The 27,354-nt window shown below is 33.2% G+C and overlaps 3 protein-coding genes across 5 annotated transcripts; 1 reads left to right on the forward strand and 2 right to left on the reverse strand.

Moving 5' to 3' along the window:
- Nucleotides 1-3: 3 nt before the first annotated feature.
- Nucleotides 4-6,400, reverse strand: LOC149740496 (monocarboxylate transporter 14-like). Its single transcript, XM_089872161.1, has 8 exons — nucleotides 5,375-6,400; nucleotides 4,265-4,408; nucleotides 3,463-3,626; nucleotides 2,745-2,934; nucleotides 2,398-2,524; nucleotides 1,931-2,069; nucleotides 1,304-1,517; nucleotides 4-1,153 (listed from the first exon to the last, which is right to left on the reverse strand). The coding sequence occupies exons 1-8, from the start codon at nucleotides 5,571-5,573 to the stop codon at nucleotides 1,020-1,022; spliced, it is 1,311 nt and encodes a 436-aa protein (XP_089728287.1). The 5' UTR covers nucleotides 5,574-6,400; the 3' UTR covers nucleotides 4-1,019.
- Nucleotides 6,401-6,638: 238 nt separating this feature from the next.
- Nucleotides 6,639-21,800, forward strand: LOC149740497 (telomerase-binding protein EST1A-like). The gene is made up of 28 exons (XM_089872139.1): nucleotides 6,639-6,934; nucleotides 7,214-7,316; nucleotides 7,850-7,962; nucleotides 8,215-8,383; nucleotides 8,894-8,996; nucleotides 9,294-9,359; nucleotides 9,944-10,114; nucleotides 10,598-10,720; nucleotides 10,975-11,081; nucleotides 11,232-11,352; nucleotides 11,676-11,842; nucleotides 12,336-12,438; nucleotides 12,779-12,868; nucleotides 13,298-13,417; nucleotides 13,772-13,878; nucleotides 14,566-14,758; nucleotides 15,463-15,545; nucleotides 15,996-16,149; nucleotides 16,651-16,764; nucleotides 17,413-17,515; nucleotides 17,734-17,965; nucleotides 18,096-18,204; nucleotides 18,479-18,672; nucleotides 19,187-19,256; nucleotides 19,644-19,787; nucleotides 20,095-20,245; nucleotides 20,609-20,811; nucleotides 21,390-21,800. Exons 1-28 carry the CDS (start codon nucleotides 6,808-6,810, stop codon nucleotides 21,579-21,581), a joined length of 3,732 nt encoding a protein of 1,243 aa, XP_089728265.1. The 5' UTR covers nucleotides 6,639-6,807; the 3' UTR covers nucleotides 21,582-21,800.
- Nucleotides 21,801-21,823: 23 nt separating this feature from the next.
- Nucleotides 21,824-26,438, reverse strand: LOC149740498 (tether containing UBX domain for GLUT4-like). Of its 3 annotated transcripts, none has more exons than XR_016384390.1 (14): nucleotides 26,253-26,438; nucleotides 26,097-26,152; nucleotides 25,599-25,814; nucleotides 25,262-25,390; nucleotides 24,544-24,898; nucleotides 24,184-24,282; nucleotides 23,681-23,810; nucleotides 23,322-23,400; nucleotides 22,972-23,095; nucleotides 22,718-22,796; nucleotides 22,514-22,566; nucleotides 22,343-22,460; nucleotides 21,975-22,054; nucleotides 21,824-21,914 (listed from the first exon to the last, which is right to left on the reverse strand). XR_016384390.1 is itself a non-coding variant. In XM_089872155.1 (14 exons), exons 1-14 carry the CDS (start codon nucleotides 26,331-26,333, stop codon nucleotides 21,904-21,906), a joined length of 1,614 nt encoding a protein of 537 aa, XP_089728281.1. In that variant the 5' UTR covers nucleotides 26,334-26,438; the 3' UTR covers nucleotides 21,824-21,903. The 3 variants fall into 3 exon arrangements, 2 of the variants coding, with proteins under 2 accessions (XP_089728281.1, XP_089728282.1); XM_089872155.1 differs by having other exon boundaries at nucleotides 22,343-22,464; XM_089872156.1 differs by having other exon boundaries at nucleotides 22,343-22,464; nucleotides 24,556-24,898; nucleotides 26,253-26,437.
- Between the last annotated feature and the right edge of the window lie 916 nt (nucleotides 26,439-27,354).

Raw genomic sequence — 27,354 nt, forward strand, 5'->3', positions numbered from 1 at the left:
AACCAGTGTATATCACTTTTAATGCATCCCCGTTTAAACGGTAATAGTTTAATTCGGCGTTGATTATGTTTTGATATTAGTCAAGGTATAGTGGGGGGAAACGGTACTCTGGGAAAGACACGGGCCTATTTTAAATATCATCTTAGAGGTACCCATTTGTAGACGAAAAAATGCTACAGTATTTTACGATCCAACAAATGCGCGGTAAAGGCGGTTACTGTTGCTAAGTATTGAAATTCAGTGTTGAACGAAAACAACATGCGTTCAATGGCTGAAATAAAGCATAATAACAAGATGTTCATTTTGAATACTCGCTGAAACATACTTAAACTCGCGAAATGTTGAAGTTAGCGAGTTTAAATCATCAATCATAGTTTAATACAGAGTTAGGAGGAATGGACACGTACCAATACAAAAAAATTACCCATAATAAAGATATGCGTGCAAATGCTTTTGAAAATCTATACCCGCTAACTGTGCGTTGATGGGCGCTGGAGTGTATGGACATCCTCTGTTAATTATTGTGATAAGTTATATAAACAACAAAAAGAAAACGATGCCACTATTTTATACCGCGCACTATAACGAAATTTCAGACAAAAAGAAGAAGTATAACGGTAACAGCGAATAAGAGAATAATTTGGCAGCATAACAACAGTCGTTAAAACACGCTAGAGGTATAGAAACGAATCGAATAAACGTATCAAGTAAAAGCGTTCTGCTCAACATACTATAGTCTCTGTCGAGTTGCATCAATTTAAACGAGCTAAGATGGAATTGCAAGAAAGTGCGCGTAAGGACACCACAGTACCATTAAGGGAGGAATCGGCTTGAGAATTCACAATAGCATGTTTTGTGCGAACACTTGTAGATTACATAATTATAACCTCTATTACAAAAATACACAAAATGGTACATTGAAATACAAATATATGTAAACTTGAATTTGCAGCATAGCTAAAAGGTGTACAATTAAAAACGGTATTATAGTTTATTCGGTATGCTGTTTGCACAATATATTATAATGTAGTCGAGATGACTACACTTGTGTTATCCCGAGGTTTTGTCACCAGAATTAAACCAGAAATAATTAAGCCGATTCCCGCTACTCGAAATCCCCAGTCGTAGCTTTGTGTCACGTCATAAAACCAACCTGTTTACAAAAGGAGAGCAAAGCTATAATGAATTGGCACGTAGAGTGTAACTTTATTGGGATAGTAGATATTGTGCTGTGGGGTAATATGGCACACTTTTAAAATAGAGTATAAGACGTCCCCTCTTGCCATCTACGGTGTACACTGACCTGCCATCGGTGGTCCTAACAATACGCCTAATCCTTCAAACATTAGCATCCAGCTGAAAGCGTCCACAAACTTATTGCAACCCAACATAACGGCAGCAGATGCTTTAATCAGACCGTAACCATTGCTGAGGAAACCAAACGCAGCAGCAAACATAAAAAGACCGATCTTGTTCGACCAGAACGGGCTCACTGCAACCGATATACCGCATAAAATCTATACAGCAAAACGTATTGGTTATGTTATACCACGGCCTACTAGAGATATAGTAGGCCATGGTTATACCAATACTGTGTATAATAAGATTATCGATTATACAGTTGGTATAACATCGCGGCAATTCAAAAGCAATTGAGCTAAACCTTGCATTCCAAAGTAATAAAACAGGCTGCTTTTTATGAATTTGTCCTATAGTAGGGCGGGAGAAACGAGACACCTTTGGCACTTAATAATTTTTTTTATACTTTTTTTGAGTATTCTCAGTTTACTATATGACACGAGAAAAAAAAGAATGAAAAGGTTTCCGATTACCCCCACCCTACTATGCTGTATAAACCAAGAGTTTAAAACTTGCTCAAAAATGAATAAGCAAATTAGTCTTTTTTTAAAAAAAAACTTCTATTGCTAACTTGAATTAGTGCATATGCAATCCTCGGGTGTACTTCAGCATAGTTAAATAATGCTCCTGTAATTGGCCTGCCGGTAAAACCAGCTAAACCAATGGTAGCTGCCACCCATGCGCTGGTATTTTCATCCAAACCAGATAACCTGTTAAACATACATTTTCTCTTACTTTGACTGCGTTTTAACTTTTCTGATGAAGTCAAACGGTGTCTCATACTCCCCCACCCTACTATGTATAATATGATGGAGAAAGATAGGACATGTTTTCATCATCTTTTTTCGTACTACTTGGTGGTAGCAAACAAAGTTCATTTACAGAATTGTATAAGCGTAGCCCCGCGACTCAAAGATCGTTGTTAAACACGATCAGAAAATATTGGATTTGGGTGCTATATAACGGTATCCCATCTCACTACACACTACTATATATGTTTATTCTTAACAACAGTGTTTAATTACATAACTAACTTACCTAGCTCGTTCAACCAGATGAACATAAGGAATAAATAAGCACAACCAACCCAAAAAGTGGCTTGTTATCAGTCGTAAGAAAGTAATATTTCTGTATAAACCGATACTTCGTTTGAAAAAAGATAACTCTGTAAAAATCAAAATACGTAAATTCAAAAGAACACTAAATTAAAATAAAAAGAACTAGAAGTTATATAATAGATACTGCTGTTATTATATGCTAATTGGAAAGCCTAAAACGTTTAGACTAAATAAGTAATGATTCAAAAAATATAAATTTATATTCAAAAAAACTACAAGACAATCTGTATACAAAAAATCTTAGAAACCGTTTTCAGTTGAGCTAACCTGTGTCAACAGCTGTGCTGTCCCTTTGTGAATTTATAGAACCTTCATTACATATCGAAGTAATTCCAATTTCGTTATTACTTTCTTTACTTGGGCGTACTTCTGATATGTTCAACTTTTGTGGCGGAATAAAAAACATTGCGATTACTGTATTGTTCAAACAAATGCCCCCGAAAATAAGCATGGCACCCTGGTGATAAAAATATCATTGATTTATTTAATTACGAATAAGTAAACGATCGAAAACGTATGTATGGTATACATATGGATTGCCAGTCGTCAGTTAGACCTATATTTTAACAAACGCTAAAAATATATTGTAGAGTGGGAGAAGAATACCATTAGCACATAATATCCAAATATTCTGGCTGTGTTTTAGTCTATGGAAGTTGTGAGAATAAGGTTTTACATTTCTTTGAATGATTTTTGTTTACTACCAAATTGGACCAAAAATAGAATGAAAAAAGGGCCCATTCCCCTACCCCAGCACTTATATATGTAGAAGTAAATGTTGTACCCCATGGCCTGTTGCAAGGAATGTGCTAATCACGAATTTTTAGTCATTTGCCGTTGAAACAGAAATGTCATGTATTTTAACGAGTTGTACGTTATGGCATATAATAGTTACTTATTAGTTACTTATATTGCAATACGTTTTGAATGATTCATCTTTTCATTTGGAAAGCCTTTAAAATGCACCGCTAACTTTTGTACGTACTTGCCAAGTGTATTCTGAAATTATGTACCGCTGCACCGCTGACATTGCGAAAACACCGGCTGATAAACCAGACCCGCACACACTTTCTGCTAGCGTTCGTTGTCGTAGAAAGTATTTATTTATGATGCTACATGAAGCCAGCGATGCCAACCCACAGCCAAAACCTGACAAAAAAACATTCTTAAATGAATAAAAAGACAAAATACATGTGAAAGAATAAATGGACCTAACTTTATCTTAGCGTCGCCGGAAAACGACATTTTTGCAATGGGTGTTCATACACCTCGTGCCAGCTTACGAGTAACGATGACGCAACACATAAGAGCCATATAACGATATATAGTCGTTACATAACCCTACACCAAGCATAATTTATTTATTTATTTAATCGAGCGACATGTGAGAATAGTAAATTACTACTTTTATACTAGTGTGTGTTAAATGTTTTCATTTTTTCTTTTTGACCCATTTGTTATTGTAAACAAAGAATATTTTCAAAATTAACTTCCGAACCCTCGCGATTCTAAAATGGGACTCTAAAATAAAGACTCTAAACTATATTGCGTCACAGTATAGGCCATAGCGCTTTACTCAACTATTTAAGGCTATATTGCAGTGGTGTCGGGGTGAATCGTAGATTTAGAAATATTTAAAACAAAGAACAGGACATAGTGACAAAACAGTAGTTGCTAAAACACGTTTACAGTAAAAAAACAAATTTCGATTTCATTAGAAGAAAACAAGCGTGGTCGCTACATCTAGCAGACAAGCAAGCCACTTGATAAAATAAAAAAACGTATACCTGCTATGACTCCAAAAGTGATGCACAGAGTAATAACGTTGCGTGCAAAGTAACTTACACTTAAACCAAGACACATTGTAACTCCTCCTATTATACCACAGGTTCTTATTTGTAACTTGTTGATCAACATTCCGTATATAGGACCTGTTATATCGACAAAAATACATTCTGTGTGTAAAGTTGGGTTTCAATTAGGCTTCATTAAAACAGGCGTGACATTCAGTATAGAACCTTTTCACTATCATTACGGTTCCCTTCATAATAATGGCCGCCGACAAGTAAATTTTGTGTTTGGTATAGCAATCCACCTATGTTTTAATATAGTACCTGTGGGGATGGGACGCCTTAAGCACATAATATTCGAAAAACCTGATCGTGTTTTAATCAATTACGGGCTATGGGAGTCGTTATAGGAGACGTTTTTATAACTCTTTGATTGTTCTGCGTTTACTACAAAATGGGTCGAAAAAATAGAGTAAAATGTGTCCCATCTTCCCCCATCCTACTATATCTATATCTTTAATAAGTAGAAACCTCTCGAGAGACATTAAGTCGTTGGTAATCCGTCAAGGGAACTCTTTTAGTATTGTGGAACATTGTAGACGCTATAATTGAATATTTGCAACTTATATGCGAGTAGACCTACAGTCCGCATTGATACTATGTTTACCTTTAAGAATGCTACAGCCTTGGGCGGCCAATGACCTTATACCATAATATTACATATGCGTCATTCGTTTCATGCGCCATTGAGAATTTTTTGTTTCTTCATTGGTTCTTTAAACGTATAAATGATGCAGAGATGTTTGTATGCAATGTTCAGCTTTTGTCAATTCCAAAACGTGAAAGCGATAATTATATTTGGCGTTGAGAAGAATATGTGTTGAAATATCTCCTATAGGCTATATGTCGTATATATTTATAAACACGTATATACATTTATAAACGCGTACAGCTACTACCACCTACCCAAACTTGGTTTAAAATGTGGTATTGGTCTAATGTTAATGAACCCCCTATTAACCCCTGTGTTTTTACCCGAAAGAACATTTTTTACTCAAGGCCAAAATCACAATATTTTGTTATTAAATGGTAATAATAATTATTTACCTAAACCACAGCCAACAGCAACTGGTATTCCTCCAGCAAAAGCAACTTCACCCATGGGTGCTCCAAAATAACTAACCCATTCAGCATACAACACCCCGACAGAAAAAGTTACTCCCCAAGTGAGAAAATTACTGAGAAATCCCATGCACAGCACAATCCATCTGTATTTTAACTTCTCGCCGTCTAAATAGGAATCCATCCTTTAAATATAGTGCAATCTACAATAGTAATAGCTTTATTTGTCTCTTCGATTACAGTAGCGAAGATTTAGAAATATTTTAAACAAAAATACAGGATGTAGCGACAAAACAACATCAGTTAAAAAATACACTTACGTTTAAAAACATGTTTACATTTAATTGGAAAAAATCCTTTAGATTAAATAACCTTTCATGCTTGTACAGTTACTACAGGCTGTGGTGCCAGCCATTGTGTTTATGTTTTAATTAGTAAGCCCTGTCATAATTTCCTGTTCGTCTGTGTATGAAAGGAACGACTTCGCGCGTGTTATTGTCCCATAACGGGTGCTAGTCAATCGTCACGTTTAGAGGTACAGAGTCAAGTAGGCGTGAGAATAACTACCACTTTGACCTTACAGTTTTTCTACATACTTACAAAACTCACCGAATAGCATTACTAAACTGCGTAGCTTTCTTTGATTTACTAATGAACACATCCGACGACAAAAACGGACGCTCTCGTTTTCGCACTAACTTTTCCAGGTACACTGCTGCCAAATGTAAACTTTCTGTGAATTGTATTTTCAATAATCTATTATACAATTAAATGACAAAACACCTATTACGTCGTGTGTGCTTAATATCCTGATCGTGTTTTAAACAATTAACAACCGTCTTTTCATTGTAACAACGGCACGTCATATACTTTACTAGATATTAAATCCATATTTTGGTTGTGCCACTTTTCCTACAATATAGGCTAGAAGGATTATTTAGGCTTTTGTTCTCTCTTTTTACCATTTGGTATTAGGACAAATAAAGTTTAAGGACTTTTATAATCGTATCCTGACGACGCGTTGTTAATCGTTAAAGGAACAACTTGGGAACATGGGACATTTTTATGCTGACAGTATCTATCTTACCCCGCTGTACTATATGACCACAAAAAAAAACATTTTAGAAAATAGTATTCTATTTCTATGGCTCTGATAAATTGTAGCCATATTAGGGTATTTCCCAGCAATCTGCAGACGGCTGTTCGTGGTAAACTTGTTATGACATCACAATGCATAGATTGCGATTGCGTAAAGATTACGTTATTACTGTTTGGCAATACGTATTGATAACTTTAATAACAAAACAACGATTTTAAATCTATGTATGTCTAGTTATATATAGTGAGTATAAACGTGTAGCAGGTTTTGTATGTTATTCATAAAATAATTATAATTTTTTGACCAAAAAAACACTGCCATGGCTTCTGATCGACTGCCTGTTGTTTCGTTGAACGAAAGCTCTCTTCGGCGTTTGCAGCAAAAACTTCAAAAAATGAAAGAAAGTGAAAAATTAGACGAAGCTATAACACCAAGTTCGACAACAGGTACAAGCTTACTGATTCAGATTGTAAATAATAAATAACAGCTTGTGCATACGGATTTTTATAAAAAACTTTTGCCGATGCAAGGCATATTTTATCGGTTCCTTTAACTAGTGCATGTCTGCTATGTACAGTATGTCCACAATATTTAGTTGTCCGCTATGTGCGCATTTTTGCACATTCTATTGTCTGTATGCATAGACTTGTAAAGTAACCAGGAACTTCCAAGTTCTGCAGACTGGTCAAGATTCAGTAAAAAAATCCAATTTGCTTTATTTTTAGACAAAAAGCCAAGACAAAGGAAACCAACAAGATCGCCAAAATATGAAGTTTATAGACCCGGTGTAACTCGATTGTCGAGTCGTAGAGAAAATCCAAGCACAGAGTAAATATTAATATGTTCATCTTGTGTCTGCAGCTTCGTAATATTACTGTACTTTATATTACTTAATAACTAGTAAGGATTTTGTAAACTTTTTTAAAACACCATAAATATTTTTTTGTTAGGTAGATAATATTCCAAACTGAATAAATGAATGTAACTTACTTTATTCTCGCATGGCGGGAAAATGAAGTCATTATCACACAAGTTTAACACCTCGTACTAGCTTACGAGTTACCATATATGTTACTTTGTAAGTGCTTATTTTTTTGGATTTTTTCTTTTTTTTATGTATGGCTGATAATTTGAACAACCCATCAGTGACGAGCCTGACGACTGAGTTGGAGCAATAGCAGTTAAGTGTCTTGCTCAAGGACACGTACCCCAATATGGTAGCAGCGTCAAGCTTTGAACCCATTACCTCTGGGTTACAGACAGGCGCACTAATCACTATGCCACGGCGCCGGACAAATTATGGATTGTGTTTGGTTTTATTGAGTCAAAGTATTAAATCAGCAATAAACTTATGCTTTTAGAAACGCTCAGAGCTCCCACAAAACCCAAAAAGATCTGAAATCAGCTGGACGAGAAGTATCTGCATCTGGAGACAAAAAGAAAGTGAATGAGGATAGAAAACCAACCTCCGATCGTGAGTTTATGATGTCTGTATCAATGTTACTGAAATGAGCACTTCTGTATAAATGTTTGTAACAGTTTTGTATGGTTTATTGTAGTAGTGGTAATGGTTTAAATTTTAATTTATTTTCCATTTTTGGGGTTACAAATTGAAAAAATCAGCTCATTTCTTCAGTTACAGCTGCACTATATATATATAATTTGTGTTATTCCATATATGCAAAAACTGCCAGTACCTATATTTTGGGTTACATATTCATTGTAGGCAGGAGAAGAAGAGAAGGAAAAAGGAGAGACGCGAACCACAGAAGCAGGAAGAGTCCGGAGGAAAACAGTGATGAGTCATCTGACATGGAGGAAGGATACCTCGCTCGTCATCATCGTAGGATGGGAAATACTCGTCATCTGAGCTCAACTTCTAATGATGGAGCTGGGTAAGATTAAGAGTCGTTGGTTTGGTTAAGTTTAGATGGTAACTTGTTGTTTTTTTTTGTGTTTTTTGAGTTGGACTAGAAACTTTTATTGATATTTTGCTGTGTGTAGTTTTTTTTTGTTGTGTTTGTTTAATTCGTGCGTCGTGAAAACTTAGGCTCGGTCTTATCTCTTAGGTCCCACGGCATGTTTTGTTATAGGACTTAGGACATATATAGTAGGGTGGGGGAAGATGGGACACCTGTTCATTCTATTTTCTCGTCCCATTTAGTAGTGAATCAAGAAAAATCAGAGAAATATAATATCGTATTCTTACGACTTCCATAGACCGTTGTTAATTGTTTAAAACATGATCAGGATATTTAAATATTGTGTGCTAAAGGTGTCCCATCTTCACCCACCCTACTATACTATAAAATGGAATTTACAAGTATCCGGCTACCATTTATTTTTGGTGGTTTTAAAATCCGGTTCGAACCTTTTTTGAAAAGTGTTTTTTTTTTCCATGTCAGTGAGAAAACAGATGAGTTAGAATGGGATAATTACAATCATAGTCGGTTGTTTGAACCTTGGAGTGAAATAGACCAACAGTGTGATAATCAGCAACAACATGAGGTAGAAATTTTTTTCGCACATTCTTTATCCATATCGTGTTGAAACAACTGTTGTTTTGCTGTTGATTCCCTGTTTTGCTGTGAAAATAACATGATCTTCGCTACCAATTTTAAGGAGATAAATAAAAATTATGTTATTTTATGAACATGAGTATTTTGCTCTTTAATATTAAGTATTATAATATTAAGTTCATATTTAATTAAGTAACACTGTATATGAGTATATTATTATTGTTTTGCTAAATATTTTTAAATAGTCCTAACTCCTTACAATTCCCTTTATCGTATTTGTTGTTAGCCACATACTGAAACGACAGGAGAGATCTTTGTGGAAGAAAAACCAAAACCGCAAAATCGGAAACAGGTTGTTTATGTTGTTTATACAAATTATTTGAAACTATATACACTGTATAACACGGCAGTAAATTGTAATTTGTTTCATAAGAAACAGTCCGTATACCAACTATGTCTGTAACAGTGTGTTGGTTTAAGGGGCCAACTCGTACCTAAATCCTAGATTTCTCAACCTTACATAAATTCACTATGTGTCACTGTGGTTACGTAAATGGCATGGAAGTTTAACTTACCACCAACAGTTAAGTGCCCACTGCCTGTTTTTGAAGATGTAATATAATAGTCAAAGGCATTGAATGAGTATCATTTTGCATCACTTTCGGGTAGAGTTGTTGGTATCTTCCCATCTGCAATAGATATTACAAATGCAGCAATAGCTTTATTATTTCATAGACTGCATACAGAACAAATGCATTATTATGATCATGCTGCAAATGTTACATGTGGACCAGTGGACGTATCTGTCCTTGGGCAAGCCCTTTGGCAACTGCTGTAACCTAATGGTCGATTATGAGTTTAAACGATTATCATTTTCCCCCCACATGCGAATACATATTTTTTTATAAATTTATACCAATGTTACATTTATTGCAGGATAAGAAAAGAAAAAGTCGCAAATCTGTCGAGTTACGTGAAAAACCAACCAACAAAGTTCCTCATTCAGGTCGTCCATGTTATATGGATGACCCGGTATCAATAAGCAATGAAGAGGAAGAGGATGGAACATCCGCATCCAACACTGAGAATGAAACATCCAGGCAACAGGTGGACAAAATTTTTTTTTCGATTTTACAATTTTTTTTTTAAAACACTGAAAAACGGAAAAATACAACACTAGTTTTAAACTTGTCTGTTTTACTAAAAAAACTGGGTTTATGAAAAAAATGTTAAAACAAAGAAAGTAATAGTAGTATTAATAAAAGCCTACATAAAAGCTTATATTTTTTCTTTAAATACGATGGCAATTATTCAAAATTACTAAAAACCAAAAGATAGAATATAGAGACTAAAAACAGCTTTAAAACACGGTAACTGTTAAAGACATTTTAACATTTAAATGGAAGAAAGAAACTTGGTCGCTACACCTAGTAGACAAACAACGAGCAATTCATGTTTAATTATTTTTAAGTTAAACTTCTAATGGTAACAAAAAAGTAGAGGTGTAAAATAAACATTTTATACACATTCTTCTAAAAGTTTCTTTAAGAATCTGTATGTATTATTGTTTAAACATCTCTTTTTTTTCAGTTGAATCAAAAGAAGAAATTATACGACCCCAGTAACCCTGATACTCCAATACTGGTCAAATCAAATCGAAGGGGTTGTGTTAAAGTGGATAAAATGAATGAAAATATTCCAGTTTACAATCAGGTGTGTAGGTAGATGTTACAACAGCAGAAATTCAAAACAATTTGTCCCGAGTTATGTGTTGAAAATATTGTTAAAATTTCTACGAACAAATCAAAAAAAGTGGTGTCTTGTTTGATAAATGAACTTTTTGCAGTGTTTTTGTTGAGTCTGTTTGCTACTGAATTTATTTAGAGACTGGATAAAAAAAAACACTAGTTTTAAAGTTGAAATGAGCCAATCGTCCAATGAAAATGTAAAAAAAAACTTTTTTTAAGGAATATTTTTCAAGTCCCCGTTTTCCTGCTCCAAACCCTCGTAACTTACCACTGGATGGCAGAAGACAAAGAACCCTCTATGATGCAACAACCAACACTAATCAAGTGTGAGTAAACAGTTGTTTTTACACAATAATTGTTTTTGTTTATAATTTAAACCAGGATTTTAAATTAAACCATAATATTTTCCAAAATACATTTAAAAACAGTCAATATTTTACAGTTTTTATTTTAATGTTTTAATTTAAATATTTCAGTTACGTACCACCTACTCGACCATCTAACTACTTTATGCCATCACCTGTTCCACCGGAGGCATGGAAGAGCAATGATAAGTACGCTTATGAGATGGAACAAAGGAAACAACAACAACAACAGGTAACCATGGCGTGTAGTTTTACTGAAAATTTCATGGTGTGTAGTTTTACTGAAAATTTTAAAGTGCATTTTTTCAAATTAAATAAATATTTTATACGTGATTGGATACCTCACACTAGGTAATTTAGGCTTAAAACTGGTTTGCTTAGCAAGCATGTAGTTTAGAAAAAAGTAAAACTATGTGATGTACCATCTGTGTTTAAACGACTGCCCTAAAACTATGTGATGTACCATCTGTGTTGTAACGACTGCCCCCCCTACCATGCAAGGGTAAATAAGTTACATTCACTCATTCATTCATTTAACTAATCCACAATCTGCAGAAAGAACAAGAAGAAGCGCTGATTGCTGATCACATGACCAACATCCGTCGTCAGTCATGCGTGACCATGCTTGCTGAAGCAGAAAAACATGAAACAGCGATAAGTTCATTGTTATCGAATAGTGACTTCACAATGAAGAATTTTACCGAGATACTTCGAAAGTCAAGGTAAGTTGTTCAGATTCACAAAAACCTCGTAGATATTTTTTGAAAGTTTTTTTTATTTTTTTTTAGTGGCGTTCTTTTGCAAAGTGTAGAACCATGTTAATATTACATTAAATAATTTTATTTAAGTTAGTGAATAAAGCAAATCTGTACAGAAAGAGAAACTAGTTATAAGAGTTAACTGTTGTGTTAAAATCTTGAGTTGAGTACCAACATATTTCTTTTCTTAAACAACATACACAGCTGTACCATTGAACAACTTAATATAGTAGGGTGGGAAAAAATGGGCCACATTTTCATTCCATTTTTCGTCCCATTTGTTAGTAAACAAAGAACATTCAAAGAGTTAAAAAACCGCATTCTCCAGACTTCCATGAACCATTGTTAGTTGTTTAAAACACGATCAGGATAATTGGATATTATGCTAAAGGTGTTCCGTCTCCCCCACCCTAATATATATTGGTTTTGTTTATTTTGACACATGAACTACCTCCAGGAATAAGTTAAAGCAAATTTATGAGAGTCTTATCTTCACTGACATTGAAACAGCATCAAAACATAATGTGGAGCAAACACTCTGGAAGAATGTCTTTCATCAGGTTAGGAATTATTTTACCTTATTTTTAACTAAAAAGTTCATATTTCTGATCTAGATTTTTGAGAAATAATAATTTTCTGATAGTAGTTGCTTCAATGTGACTAAAAAGCTTGTTTTTGTCCTTGAAAGCAATAAGTTTTTACATTTAAACAATAATTTCAATAATAATATGTAAATATTTTATATATATATATAGTAACCAGTAAACTGAATTTGTATAGTCATTCTATTCCATGTGGGTGAGGTCCCACAGCGTGGCATGCCATGGGTTCTAAATGATAGGATTTAGGCCAGGATTGCCCATTTATATAAGCATTATTGAATTTAAAATTTTGTCAAAGGTTATTGAAAAACTCCGAGAACAAATTGCTTCGTGTACTGAAGATGAGAAAACTGAACTGAAAGATCTTTTAATACTTATCCTTGACCAGGTTTGTGCTTTATTGTTTCCAATATTTTACTATATTTTGAGAGGCTACACACTCTTTTCACAACATGTTCTTTGTTAAAAAATTTTCAAAAAAAATTTTGTATTTTTTTCGAGAGAATACCTACTGGTTTGTAAACTGTAAGTTTGCTGAATGTGAACAGAATATCACTGATTTTTAAACTTTTTTAAGTGTCAGCACTTTTGGTAAAGAGCTACTGCTTTGAATTATAATTTAACTCCATTAGGTTATACTTGTATTTTAGCTATTCCAGCAAGAATTTTGCTAATTGCTTGTATTTCGGACGGGAGAGTAAATGATTGTTTAAAACACAATCAATATTTGGATATTATATGCTAAAGGTGTTCCCCACCCTACTATATATTATGACATCCGGTTAAATTCTTACTTTTTCTAACATGGTTTTGGCAGGCAGTTGCTTTCTATGAAAACTTGGTGTCTGGACTGCAACAAACTTATCGCTTCAGTATAAAGGAGATGTTGCGTAATCCGACTGTGGCTCGCTCTGTACACAAGCAAGCTGGGAAAAGGGTGGGTACTTAATTTGATGCCAAAACAATACAACCAATATTGGTTTTACTTAAAAATTATTTTTTTTACAGCATTTTTTTCATGTTATTATGAAACTTTCAACGTTATTGTAAACGAGTGTTTTATTTTTTTTTTGACACGCTGTTAAATTTTTACGTCAGCCATATATAAAGACAAAAAAACTTTTAACAACATAATCATCCACAAAATTACATAAGTGGAAGCTTGTAAGCTGGCCGGGGGTGTATAAAACAGAACACTCTTGTTAGAACGATGGTCCTTGCACAATCACGTGAGAGTATTGAGTTACGTTAATTAGTTCATCTAAACACACTAATGTTCAAAATCCCGCAGACAAAGTTTGCGATCATGAGCGTACAAAGATCATTAATTTGTCTTGGTGACATCACAAGGTACAAGGAGAATGCTAATGATTCAAACAACTTTGGAAGGGCAAGGAAGTAAGTTAGGGGGTATTTTGTTTAACTGTAACTTTAATATAATTTGCGCTTGCATAGTTTTTTGAGTTTTTTTATGATTACAATAAAGAAGATCATATTGGTTCAAACAAGAAATAGACAAAAAAGATGTAACTAGATAGTTGCTATAATTCTCTATATTTAAAATTATGTAAAAAAAACATTGGTTAAAATGCATGGCTGTTATACCCAATGTAAAATGAGCTAACATTCAGTTTTGTCTAAAAAAAAAATTCATTTAAGTCCTGGCCCCTTTTAGCCAAGTCTAGTCTCAATCTCAGGTCATGTTTACACTGCACTTACCTAACCTTACCTACATGGAAGAATAGCTGTTTAAAGCAGCGAATCTTAACAATAAGACAACAGCAAATTTTTCATTAAATTGCAGTTGCATACTTTTGTCATAATAATATTTTGGGTCAATTTTGGTTTTTAAGTTCACCAAAAATTTGTATTTTAAAAGGTCTCCAAAATTTGTATTTAAAAAGGTCTTCAAAATTTGTATTTTAAAAGGTCTCCAAAATTTGTATTTAAAAAGGTCTCCAAAATTTGTATTTAAAAAGGTCTCCAAAACGTGTATTTTAAAAGGTATAAAAAATTTGTTTTTAAAGTTTCACTGCACCACTTGTCCAAGAAACTCAACCAATTTCAGTTGAATTTATTTCTTAGTTGGTACATGCAAGCGAGAGCATTGGAACCTCGTAACGGCCGACCATACAATCAACTGGCAATCCTGGCAGTTCGTACGCGGCGAAAGCTCGACGCTGTGTATTACTATGCACGTAGTTTAGCTACCATTGGCAACCCTATTCTCACTGCAAGGGAAAGTCTAATTGCTCTGTTTGATGATGCAAGGAGAAAGGTATGCAGTCATAGGCGCCAAACCTGGGGTGGCAGGGTGGGCAGGTGTACCCTGAAAGTTTGCACTAGATTGAACCACACCGTGGCAAAGTGGTTAGTGCGCACGTCTATATCCTAGAGGTAATGTTTTCAACGCTCGTTGCTACCATTGTGGGTGTATGTGTCCTTGGGCAAGACACTTAACGGCAACTGCTCCAACCCAGTGATCACCAGTTGTTGTATAAATTATCAGCCATACATAAAAAATAAAAAATACACTCACAAAGTAACATACATGGTAACTCTTAAGCTGGCACGAGGTCTATTAACACTAAAATTGTTTATTTATAATTGACTTTACAAATATTATAGGTCATTTCTATGTCATTTTTATTTTCATCTAAAATTTTTTTCTCATTTGAAACGTAACACTGAAAATAGTTTTAGTTTCTAAACCAAAACATTTGCGATAAAATCAGGTCAAAATTTTAGGTTGTCTTGTTTGTACTGAATCTGACCAAAAAATCTGACATAAATCATTATCAGTTATTTTAAGATGTTTTGTGTTTATGGTTTTCGAAAATTTGTTTGTTCTATTTCAAGTTATTAAAAATCAAAATACTTTTCACTGAAAAACTAAATAAATGCAAAGCTGCTTAAAAAGGTTGGTATAACATGCAAATGTAAATCATTTTAAGTTATTTTCATTTATAATTTTCCATACAGCTTGAATATACACGAAGAAAAGAAGGTTCAAAGAATCAAAAAACAACAGTTTCTGATCAAGAAAATAAAGCAACTAAATCGAAGTAAGTTTAAACTTCTTCTTATAACATAACGTATAAAACAGTTGTTTTGTGACATGTTTGTAATATTGTACTGTGGGGTAAGATGGGACACCTTTAGAACATAATATCTAATTATCCTGATTGTGTTTTAAACAATTAACATCGCTCTATGGGAGTAGTGAGGATATGGTTTATAATTCTTTGAATGTTCTTTGTTTACTACAAAAAGGAACAATTACTACAAAAAGGAACAATAAAATAGAATGTAAAGATGTCTCATCTCTCCCTCACCGTAATACATTATACACAAATTGTTAATTCTATTTCTATATAATTATAAATACATCTTACCCAACCTACTATTTATCTATTGTATATTCAATTATTTATCCTTATCATAAAAATAAATTTCTTTGTATGTAAAATTTATGAACATCTTTGCGATCGATGAAATTTTTTCCTCACATCCAGAGGAAACAATCCGATGCAGATTTGGTGCAAACCAGGCTCCTCCCATCCACAAGAGTCATCTGCATCATCTAAAACATCAGCAACATCCAAAGAGCCAGCAGATCTTACTCCTGATATTGAAAAACTCTCTTTGTCTTCCTTGACTCCATCTGAGGTACGTGAAGTTTTTTTCTTCATTTTTATTTGATTTTTGTTTTCTATTTCATTCCATTCTAAGGATTGAGTGAATGCAGTTTACTTTATCCTGGTGTGGTCGGAAAACAGCAGGCGTTATAACACAGGTTTTCTGTTTCATACACCACGTGCCAACTTACGAGTTACCACGTATGTAACTTTGTAGGTGCTTGTTTTTTTTTGTGATTTTATTTAGGAGAGAAGGGGGGAATTCTTTTATATTAGTGAGTACCATTGTTGTTAAGTGTCTGGTCTTGCCCAGGGACACATTCGCCTGTAAAGTAGCAGTGGCAAGCCTTGAACCCATAAACTCTGCGTTTGTGCATTGTAAAACTACGATTTTGTCCGATACATTCATGCAACAATTTGACATTTTTGAAAAATGTAAACCTTATTAAATTAAAGCACTTAGTCATGATGTATTATTAAAGTTTACAATATCATCCAGTTCAGATTAAAATTTCATTATATTAAAACTCAGATCATGAAGCAGTTTAGTCTCATGTTCATTAACATTCACGGAAAACTTTTCACGAGAGTTGGTTTTGAATCTTTTCATGAATTAAAGCAAAAAGTTCTTCATCTGTTTCAACAGGTATGTTTTGTTTAACTAAACGTAAAAAAAATACTTAAAACTCAAATACCTAAAAAAGTATGTACCAGTATACTTATAATATACACATAAGAAAACAAAAAATATATATATATTATGTACATAATATAATATAGTGTTACTTATTTTTCTTTATTTATATATATATATATATAGTGTTACGTATTTTCTTTTTTATGTTTATATATACAAGTATGTTTCCTCTGCTTACATTAAGTAACTTAAGCATTACATGTTGACAGCCATGTCTTCTTCTGCTTTTGAGTATTAATGCAATAGCTATATACACTCTGCAGTATTCTCACTAATTCATTTAGCTGCATATAATGATTGATGACTATATTTAGTGGATTATGTAATGTATATTTCAAAAAGCTACTTTAGATAAATCGCTTTAACACATAGTAGGGTGGGGAAGGTGGGATACATTTTTATTCTATTTTCTCGTCCCATCCGGTAAAAAACAAAGAAACATTTAAAGAATTCTAAACCCATATCCTCATGACTCCCATGGACCGTTTTTAAATGGATATTTGGATATTATGTGCTAAAGGTGCCCCCTCTTACCCCACAGTTTAATACGACAAAATTAGCCAAATACTGATATTTATAATCTAATTTAATCTACAGGCTCTACAGTGTCGCCCACCGCTTATAAACAGCCAGACCTTACAACATGTGATGGCAATCAATTACTTTAGTGTGTTTGACCAACAGCAGAAACACCACAATGGTAGGCTTGTATACATCATCGTGCATATTGTTTTAGTGTTGACTGTTGGCAAAAATTAAAAAAAAGTGTTGACCAAAATTAATTTACAAAAAAATAGTGTTGACCAAAAATAATTTGCCGAAAAACAGTGTTTTAGCGACGCCATTTATATGAATTTATTTTTATTATACAATTGGTTGGACTTTTTTTTACTCACTCATATACTTTCTTCGTTACAGAGAATTCTAGCAGCATGATGTGTGCTGTGCAAATCACCCTTGACATGGTTGCTATGATAACCAAAGAGGTCACGACCTGTCTCACCTCCTTAACCTTTGACCCTGAACTTGGGTTCGTTCCGTCGTCATGTAAAGAACTTAGTGTGATTCTTCCTTCTTTCAAACTCTGCTGTGATTGGTTGTTTTCAAACCGAGATATCTGGTACCCTCAACCACCTATAGTGGACGACAGGTAAGTGTTTATTGGAAATAATTTTTTTGTTGAAAATATTTTTTGGGTAAAAATATATATATATTTTTTTTGGTAAAAATATTTTTTTGTTTTTTATTCCAAAAAAAATTTTTATGTTAAAAATCCACAGGTCGATTGATTTATGGAACAATCTTGCTGCGTTATGTGATTGGTTATGCAGTGACGACAAACAATTTTCCGTTCGAACTTTTATGGACAACCATCATGACTTAGTGGAGGTAAACTTCATAATCCCAGTTATTTAAGATACACACAAGTGAAACAACAAGTAAATTGTTGTAAAAAAATCCCTGTAGTAAATTTTCGATTTTTTTATTATAAGTAAAAGTATGGGTTTCTTAAAAAATACCAAAAATTTTTTGAAGTGGTTCTATTTTTTAATGGTTATTTTATAAGTATCTGTAATTTTTTGTTTTAACATTTTGATATTTATTTATTTTCCTACTTATATAACTTTTTATTTTTAATATTTTAATATTTATTTATTTAAAGGTGAGTCTCGCGGAGGATTTCGAAATGTCGGGATTTTCTCCGCTCGTAAACTCGGAGAGCGAAACAAGGTTCGTGATGAACAATGAAGCGGGAGGGAGCGATGTTGAGGATTGTGTCCGGCTTAATCTCATCCGAGACTTCCTGGAGTACCTCTGTGGGATGGAGGAGCCACTGCTTGCTTTTAAACAAGGAAGGTAAAAAAAATGTAATAATAAAAAGAATGTAATAATAAAAAAATTTTAGAAAAATAAAAAATTAAAAAAAAAAATGTTAGAAAAAAAAAATAATAAAATTTTATAAAAAACGAAATGTAATGTTCGCTGATTTTTGTAATGGTATTTCTTTTTTGATCAAAAAAATTGCAATAAAAATAGGAATATAATTTTTCATGAAACAGAATGTAATGTAACTCCTCTATATACCAAGTGCTACTGAATATTTTGCTGCGCATTTATTAGCAGCAAAACATAAGTTCTACTTAATAGAGTATTGAAGAGATATATATGGATTTAATAGAACCAGTGCTTGCTTGTAAACAAGGAGCAAAAAAATTATAATAAAAAATTGAAAAATATAACATTTTTCGATTCAATGTTATTTGATTTTTGTAATGTTACTCGATAAAAATTTTATAATCATCAAATAAGAAATTAAAATTTTGAATGTAATGTTCTTATATATAATGTCTTTTTTCTAAATATTTTTCAGATATGTGGCATTGGTGGAATCAAAACCTGTTGAATGCATTGTAAATGATGATGGTTATAATCAAGACATGGTAAATACTTAATATTAAATGTTTAAACGTTCTGGTATAAACGAGGGCTGGAACCGGAATGGTTGAAACTTATCTTTTAATTGCTAAACTGCTGTTATAAGCTTTAACATACATTGTATTCGTTTAATTATTAATTTTTGATATCTACTATCTAAATTAGTTGCAAATTCAAAAAAAAATTCTTTTCTAAAAATATTTATCACCCAATAAGTGTGGTAACTTGTAAGCAAGCACAAAGTGTATTAAACCGAACACCCAGGCTATTGGAACTATTGTTGCCCTGTTATGTGAAGAAATAAATGTTTCAAATATACCTCTAAGAAATTTTCGTAAGACCACATTTAAAAAAAAAAATTTGAATTTTTTTTTGTTTTTTTTTCGCTTTAGATTGAAGCTGATCTTCAGGACGTAGATGCAAGTTACGAGGAGGAGCAGCCGGACTCTGAAAATGAGTTTTCCGAACTGAAGGCTTATCGAGATTCACTCCAGAGGACCCGCGATGTTCATGAGAAGAGAAGGAACCAAATCCAGGTTCATTTTTTGCAAAAAAAAATAGTGTTGACAAAAAATAACTTTACAAAAAATAGTGTTGAACAAAATAATTTTCCAAAAAATGTGGTGTTGAACAGAAATAATTTAACAATAAATAGTGTTGACGAAAACTGATTATACAAAAAACTAGTGATGACCAAAAATAATTTTACAAAAAAAACAGTGTTGACCAAAAATAATTTTACAAAAAAAATAGTGTTGAGCAAATATAATTCTCCAAAAAATAGTGTTGACCAAATATAATTTTCCAAAAAAATTATTATTGACCAAAAATAATTTCATCAAGGCATCACTGGATGCAGCGGGATCAAAGAACAAGAAGATGTACGTGACTCCAAAGAGCTTGATCCCAGATACGAATTGTTTTATCGATCATCTTGATATGATAAGTGATCTCATGGAACACGGACAATTTATTGTGTGCGTATGTCTTGTAGGTAAGTAGTTTTATTACATTTTGGCATTTATGAATTAATGTAACTTATTTACCCTCACTTGGCGGGAAAAGGACAGTCGTTATAACACAAGTGTTCATACATCTTGTGCCCGCTACCATGTATGTAACTTTGTTGATTATTTTTTTGTGATTTTTTTTAACTTACAAATTAATGCATCGGAATAAACTGTGAACCACATTTCACTAATACGGCATAAAAAAGTTTAGAAATAGATGGTTAGTCTACTAGTCTGTGTAGTAACTCCCAATAAGTAATTGATGAACAAATACATTGAGTATTTATTTTGTAACAAGGTGTGGAATTTGTATAATGCTAATTAGAACATACTGCACACTATTTCAGTGTTGACCGAATTAGAAGGACTGGCACAAGAGAGTAAAGGCAACACTGAACACAACCGGCGTGTTCATGCGAATGCTGCCGCATCTCTTCGTTTCATACAAGAGAAATTTACATCACGACACGTTGCTTTGCGTGCTCTTACTAACCAAGGTTCTGCGCTCGATACAATCTCATTCAGAAGCCAAGACCATTACAGTGACAAGGTTTGTAGTGGCTAAATTTGATTTGAGTAAGCAAAAATAGGAAGATAGCTTTTTGTTACAATGAATGTAACTTACTTTATCCTTGCGTAGCCGGAAAACGACAGTCGTTATCACACGGGTTTATCACCTCGTGCCAGCTTACGAGTCACCATGTATGTTACTTTGTAAGTGATTATTTTTTTTATGATGGTTGATAATTTGGACAACCCATTAGTGACCACTGGGTTGGAGCAATTGCCGTTACGTGTCTTGCCCAAGGACACAAATCTGGGTTACAGGCAGGCGCGCTAACCACTACGCCACGGCGCCAATAGAATAATCGTAAACTGGCACGAGGTGTATAAACACCCACGTTATAACGACTGTCGTTTCCGGCCATGGGAAGATAAAGTAAGTTACATTCTTTCGTTCAGAATAAAAGTTTGTTTTATGGTAACCCACTTACTTTTAAAAGAAGTCAGTTATATTTTGTTTGAATTTTTGTGTGTTTGTGTTATATTATGTAAATGTTTACTAAAAAGCTAGATGCTTAGTTTAACCTATCTGTTTAAATTAATCAGCACTTTAAAAACACACAGGGCACAAATGATGATTTAATTCTCATGTGTTGTGAAAAATATGAAGAAAAAACGAAAAAAAACAACTCATGCTCCACAGTTTTGCTCACTGATGACCGTAATCTTAGAGTAAAATCACTCACGCGTAACATGCCAACAAAATCAATTCCCGAGTTCTGCAAATGGTTATCTGCTGTTCAACACCAGCAATAATTTTACTTGTTTCTTTCACAATGTTTTGCTGATATTATTTCTTTTCTATTCTGCAACTGTGTTTTTATTCGAGCATTATTTTTTAAACGATACTGTCCAAAACATTTCTTTCTATCTGTATCTTTTTCCAACTGGAAAAAGAAAAAAAGTTTTACTGTTTTGGATCTACGGCTACTGTCCTCCAATTTTTACAGCTTAATAAAATTTAAAATTACAACAGCTTTAACAAAAATTACAACAGCTTAGTGAGAATAAGTTTTGTATTATAAGAACAGTTGTACTGCAGATTTGGAGCATTGAAACACCATTCACATGCGAAATTTCAACTTTTTCCTGGTAAGGTTTAAATTAGGATTTTGGAAAATTTACAAAAAAAAAATTATTTCATTTTACCGATTTTTAGAATTTTTTTTAACTTTTCCTCTTTGTTTTTAGAAGTCGCAGCTGTTGTCTTGTTGGGGATTTTGAAAACACTGCAGATATAGTTTTAGTAAAACATCAAAATAAATTGTGTGATCTGACTCTGATCTGATGCTCTTACAGTTAAACAATTCAGAAATACAGTAAAGATCCAATATTACAAAAGCGTAACAGGTAAAACACAAATCCAACCAATTGCCTAATGAAAGAGATACATATTTTGTCTAAAATCTTAAGACTGATGATGCCATTTCGGTGAAAAATATATATCTTTTATTGTACAATCGGTTTGATTTTTTGTCTGTTACGTTTTTGTAGTATTACATGAAATTTCTACTTACCAAGCTAAGCTCATATTAGCAACATCTGCATCTTCTACCTTTTCCAAAGAAGATTCCTGAAGCAATTGTGTTGATGAAGCATTAGCGCTGATGTAGACTCTAGCAGCAGGAGCAAATCCTGCCTAAGGAAAAATTTTAGAAACATTTTTTCGGAAAATAAAAATCACTTACTTCAAACAGTGTCACAGTTTTGTCTTTTAGAATTTCTTTCGGCGGTGATGTGTCTGAAAAAGACGTGAAATTTAATAAGGTAACATATTTAGCCTCGCGTGGCAAAGACAGTCATTATAAAACGGATGAACTTGTGGGTGATAGTTTTTGGGAGGCTTTTTTACACAAAAAAAAAACAAATTTGGATAGATTAAATGTACTTACATAAATAAAATGATTGAGAGACATGTTCTTCCACTACAGCATAGAGTTCCTTCATAGTTTCTAAGGGGTTAAACATTGCCTGAAAATTAAAGAAATTCCATAAAATTTACAATTGTCAAACTATTGAAACTATTGTCATTGAGTCATTGGTTTTAATGTGACAAAAAAAATAAATATATATAAAATACAATACATAAAACTTTATTATAATATTAAAGTAGTTAATACATTGCAATAAATATGTAGTAACTCACTTGCAAGACATGACGAGATGGGAAAATAACCCTAACAATAACTTTGGGGTATTTTGATGCTTTTTCCAATCTCCTTGCTTTTCTTATTTCTTCAGTTAGCAACTCCTTGCTTTCGTGTTTTTTGCTAGGACACAAATATTAAATGTAGAACATGCAGGGATTCAATTTATTGCAGCTAGGTGTGGCGACCACGCCTCTTTCTTCTTATTAAATTCAATTATGTATTAACTGTAAGCGCGTTTTAACAACTGTTGTTTTGTCGTTATATATCCTGTCTTTTTGTTTTGAACAGTTTTCAATCTTTGCTACCATAATCAAAAAGACGTATATAAATGATTAATCAAACTAACCGTTCCTGTTGCAAATCTGCCATCATATTCCGTACATCTTCAACTGTCACTTCAAAAAACTTGTCATCTACTTCTTCATCTAAATAAAGTAAAAAATGTTATGATTTGGAATATAAGTTCCTGAAATACTAGGATGATATAATTTTTTGAAGACACATTGCTCTCTTGGGTTTAAGAACGTTTTATTATTTTATCTTAGGGGTTTCCTGCTACATTGAACTGGTTAATATTTTCATTATAAACATAGCAGCCCATGTATATGTATGATACATACTGGTCTTCATTTTCAAAAGTTATGTTGTAAAATTGAAACCATCAAAAGTTTAAATAAATGGAATGTAAAAAAATAATTTAATTACTTGATTGTGTGTTTTGTCCTTTTTCCAAAAACAATACTTCTTGCCGATCACATGGTTCGGAAAGCGCTGACTCGTTGTATGAACAAGATGCTGAGTCATAAAGTGACTGCCCTTTGCTTTCTTCCGGAAACTAAACGTTAAATGGTTTTTGATGAAAATACCGAAGTAATTAAAATTACGTAAGCAACAAACTTAACGTAATATTTTTCATTGAAATAATTGCATTCATTACACCAGACTTAGAATTTTGTTGCAATTCTGGTAACATTTTTTACATTTATAAGATGATGATATAGTGGAGTGGGGGAAGATGTGACACCTTTTCATTCTATTTTTCTCGTACCAATTGGTAGTAAACAAAGAACTTTCAAAGAAATATAAAACTGTATCCTCACGACTCCCAAAAACCATTGTTAAATATTTAAAACACAATCAGGATATTTGGATATTATACACTAAAGTTGTCCTATCTTCCCCTACAGTACTATAATATTATTTCAAACCTTGAAATTAGAAAGATCAACTTGATATGAGGTCTCTTCTGGTGACTCACTTTCCTCAGTTTTTATTCTTTTTGTTGTAGAATTACCATCTTCAGACACCTACATACACACAATACCTTATACATGGATGTGATCACATATAAAGATTTACTTATACAGTCATATCACATGCTTTGATTACACTTGCAATTTAAAATTTTCCATGGGTAAAATTGAGCCATTTAACATGCATAAGCCTTAAAATGGCATACCAACAACAAATCAAAATTTAAATGTGATCTAAATGTAACAGCAAAGGTCAAACTATTATTTTTTTTTATTTGTCAAAAAAATTACAAAATGCAACATCGCGCAACACACCTTTCTTTTTACCTTGCTCGTGGAAGGTTGTTCTTTAACATCCGCTGTATCCGGATCAGACACTATATCTGGAAGACTCATCATACTCGCATCACTTGTGCTCTTATAAACTGATCCCACGCTCATACTAGAAACGGAGGAGTTTTCTGTAATTGGAGGATCGCTTGGTGATGCTGGTTTTGGGTCGTCTTTTATGTTGATGTTTTTTAAGTCATCACTATTTTTGAACACTTTTGGTTCTGAAAATTTTTTTTCAACAACTGGAGGTTGGGAGAAAGAGGAGGATGGAGGATCGGAGGACTTATGGGATGAAGATTGATCAGATGTGGAAGCTTCTTGCTCTTTGTATGAAAGCCTGGGAGTATTTTGAACATTAAACTAGATTTTTATTTTTATAATTTACCATCTAAATATCCATTACTTCCGGAAAATACCTCCGAAAAATAAATGTTAGTGCAGTTAATATCTGTTATTTTATATTTTCATAATTAACCAGTCAAAAATTGAAATATATGTAACCATTTTTACCTTGTTAAATATATTTCCATTTAAAGTGGTAACAAAATGTTAGTGCACTTAATATACCACTGAGGCACTGAAGCAAAATCAACTGTGATAAAATTTAAAAATAAATTTTAAATACACAACTTTCATAAATCAATTTTAAATGGTGCTAAACCTTTGTGTATTTATTGTGAAATGAAAAAAATTAAATTACCTCAACAATGCACTTCCTTTTACAATTCCAAGTTGCCTAAGAGTTGACTTTGACAAAAGTCCTTCCCCAGTTATTTCTTGTCTCATGTAAACGACAGATGGAGTTTTCAAATGCTCTTCTGGTAACTGCCTAATAAAATTAAAATAAAACATTTTTATATTTTTAGGATTATTTTGCCCCTAAAACTGCATTTTTTTTATAATTTAGAAAAAAATGCTACATATTTTCTTTGCACACAAGAATTTAAGTAAAGTTTTTGCCTACATACTACTACATAGGAAATCAATTTAAAAATCCTCATCTATTCAAACAAAAAAAAAATTGCCCCAAAAATTACTTTTTAATTTCTTCAGAAAAGTTTTGAACAATTGCCAACAATGTAGATGGGGAAGAAAAAGTCCCTTGTAAGCGATGACCATTGTCCAGTTGTACGGCAATTCTCACATCAGAAACACCTTCTGTTTGTTTGGATTCAAACAGTTCAAGTTTTGCATTGTTGGGTAGGTTGGTGTATCGCCATGGTAACGAACGATCAACAACTGATCGACCATTTCTGTAAAAAAATGACAGTCGTTATAACACACGTGGGTGTTTATACACCTCGGGCCAGCTTACGAGTTACCATGTATGTATGTTACTTTGTGGGTGAATATTTTTTGGATCTTTTTTATTTTTTTATACATGGCTGACAATTTCGACAACCTGTTGGTTACCAATAAGTTAGAGAAATTGCAGTAAAGTGTCTTGCCCGAGGACAAAAACACAAAAGAGGAGGATTCTTCACAAGCACCAAATACGGTAGATATACTTCTACATTTACAATAGCATTAGTCACCTCAATTCATGACATGCAGGATCGAGATTTTCTTTTTTGCAAACTTCTTCTAAAATCTAAAAGCATGCAAGTGACACAATTAATTTTAAAAAGCAAACTTAAGATGTTTTAACGGCATCATCTTGCTGTGTTCAGAAAATCATCACATATACGTACCTGCACAATGGTAAAATTTGGAGTGAACTTGACGGTTCTTCTTCTACCAGATAAACAGAGAACGACGACGGATTTCGACATGATAACGTATGAGGAACTAAACGAAATTTTAAAACAAACCAGCTTTTCCTTAAATTTGTTTTAGCCTATGGGTGAATTCCCTATATCGAAACTAAGCACATGTTGTTATGTACGTAGTGCAACCACAATATATTTTTTATGCTTTAGTAGTGTTTGCGTAAAAACTATTTTTAACTATAAGTTAAATTAAATACAAATGTTCAGAATTGAAACTGTCATATATAACAAAACTAGTTAGTATACATTAAAACTGTACAATGGGTGTTGTGTATTTTGTGCGAGGAAACGGACGACACTAAGAGTGCCCATATTTACTGCATTACGAAGAATATTGTTTTTGCATCTGCGCAATCGACACTTACATACATCAAATGCAATCATCCGTACGTTAGTGCTTTGGTGTAAGATATAAGTTATGACCTAGAAAAAGTCCATTACAGCTTGTATCAGCGCTTTGCTCAAAGCGCTTGCGAAGCAACAAATACCAGGAGCAAGAGCGGCGCCGCGAGTAATCAACGTTTTTTGCTTCTTACATCCTTGCGTTTAAATAGCAGAGCACGCTTGAAACTGCAGGTAGTGCTACCTCACCGCGCGTTTTGCTTTTGCTTGCTTTGATTTGCACTTTTTGCGTCAAACCAGATATTTCTTTCACAGGTTTTAATCTTTTGGTTTACACAGGATTGGGTTACAAATAACCCATAGTTAGAATCAATCATGGAAGTTTAATTGACAGGTTAATGAGAACTTGTCATGGTGATCAATCGAGCTACATTTAACAAACTTTCATTTTAGCACTAATTACTTATTTATTTCAGCATTGCAATTCAATAATAGTATCAAATGGAGTATAAGCAAACTATGTTGGTTTTCGATCCAATATCTTGTGTTGAAAGTGTTGAGTTTCAATACATAAGGTAAGATTCTTTCAGTTTTATATTCGTTGTGAGTTTAACTCTGTTTTCTTTCAGCTTAATGTTTGTAACATATCCTAATAATTGTAAGCATTTGCTTGTAAACTAGG

This window comes from Ciona robusta, chromosome 2 (assembly GCF_009617815.1).
Source record: "Ciona robusta chromosome 2, ASM961781v2".
Classification (NCBI taxonomy): domain Eukaryota; kingdom Metazoa; phylum Chordata; class Ascidiacea; order Phlebobranchia; family Cionidae; genus Ciona; species Ciona robusta.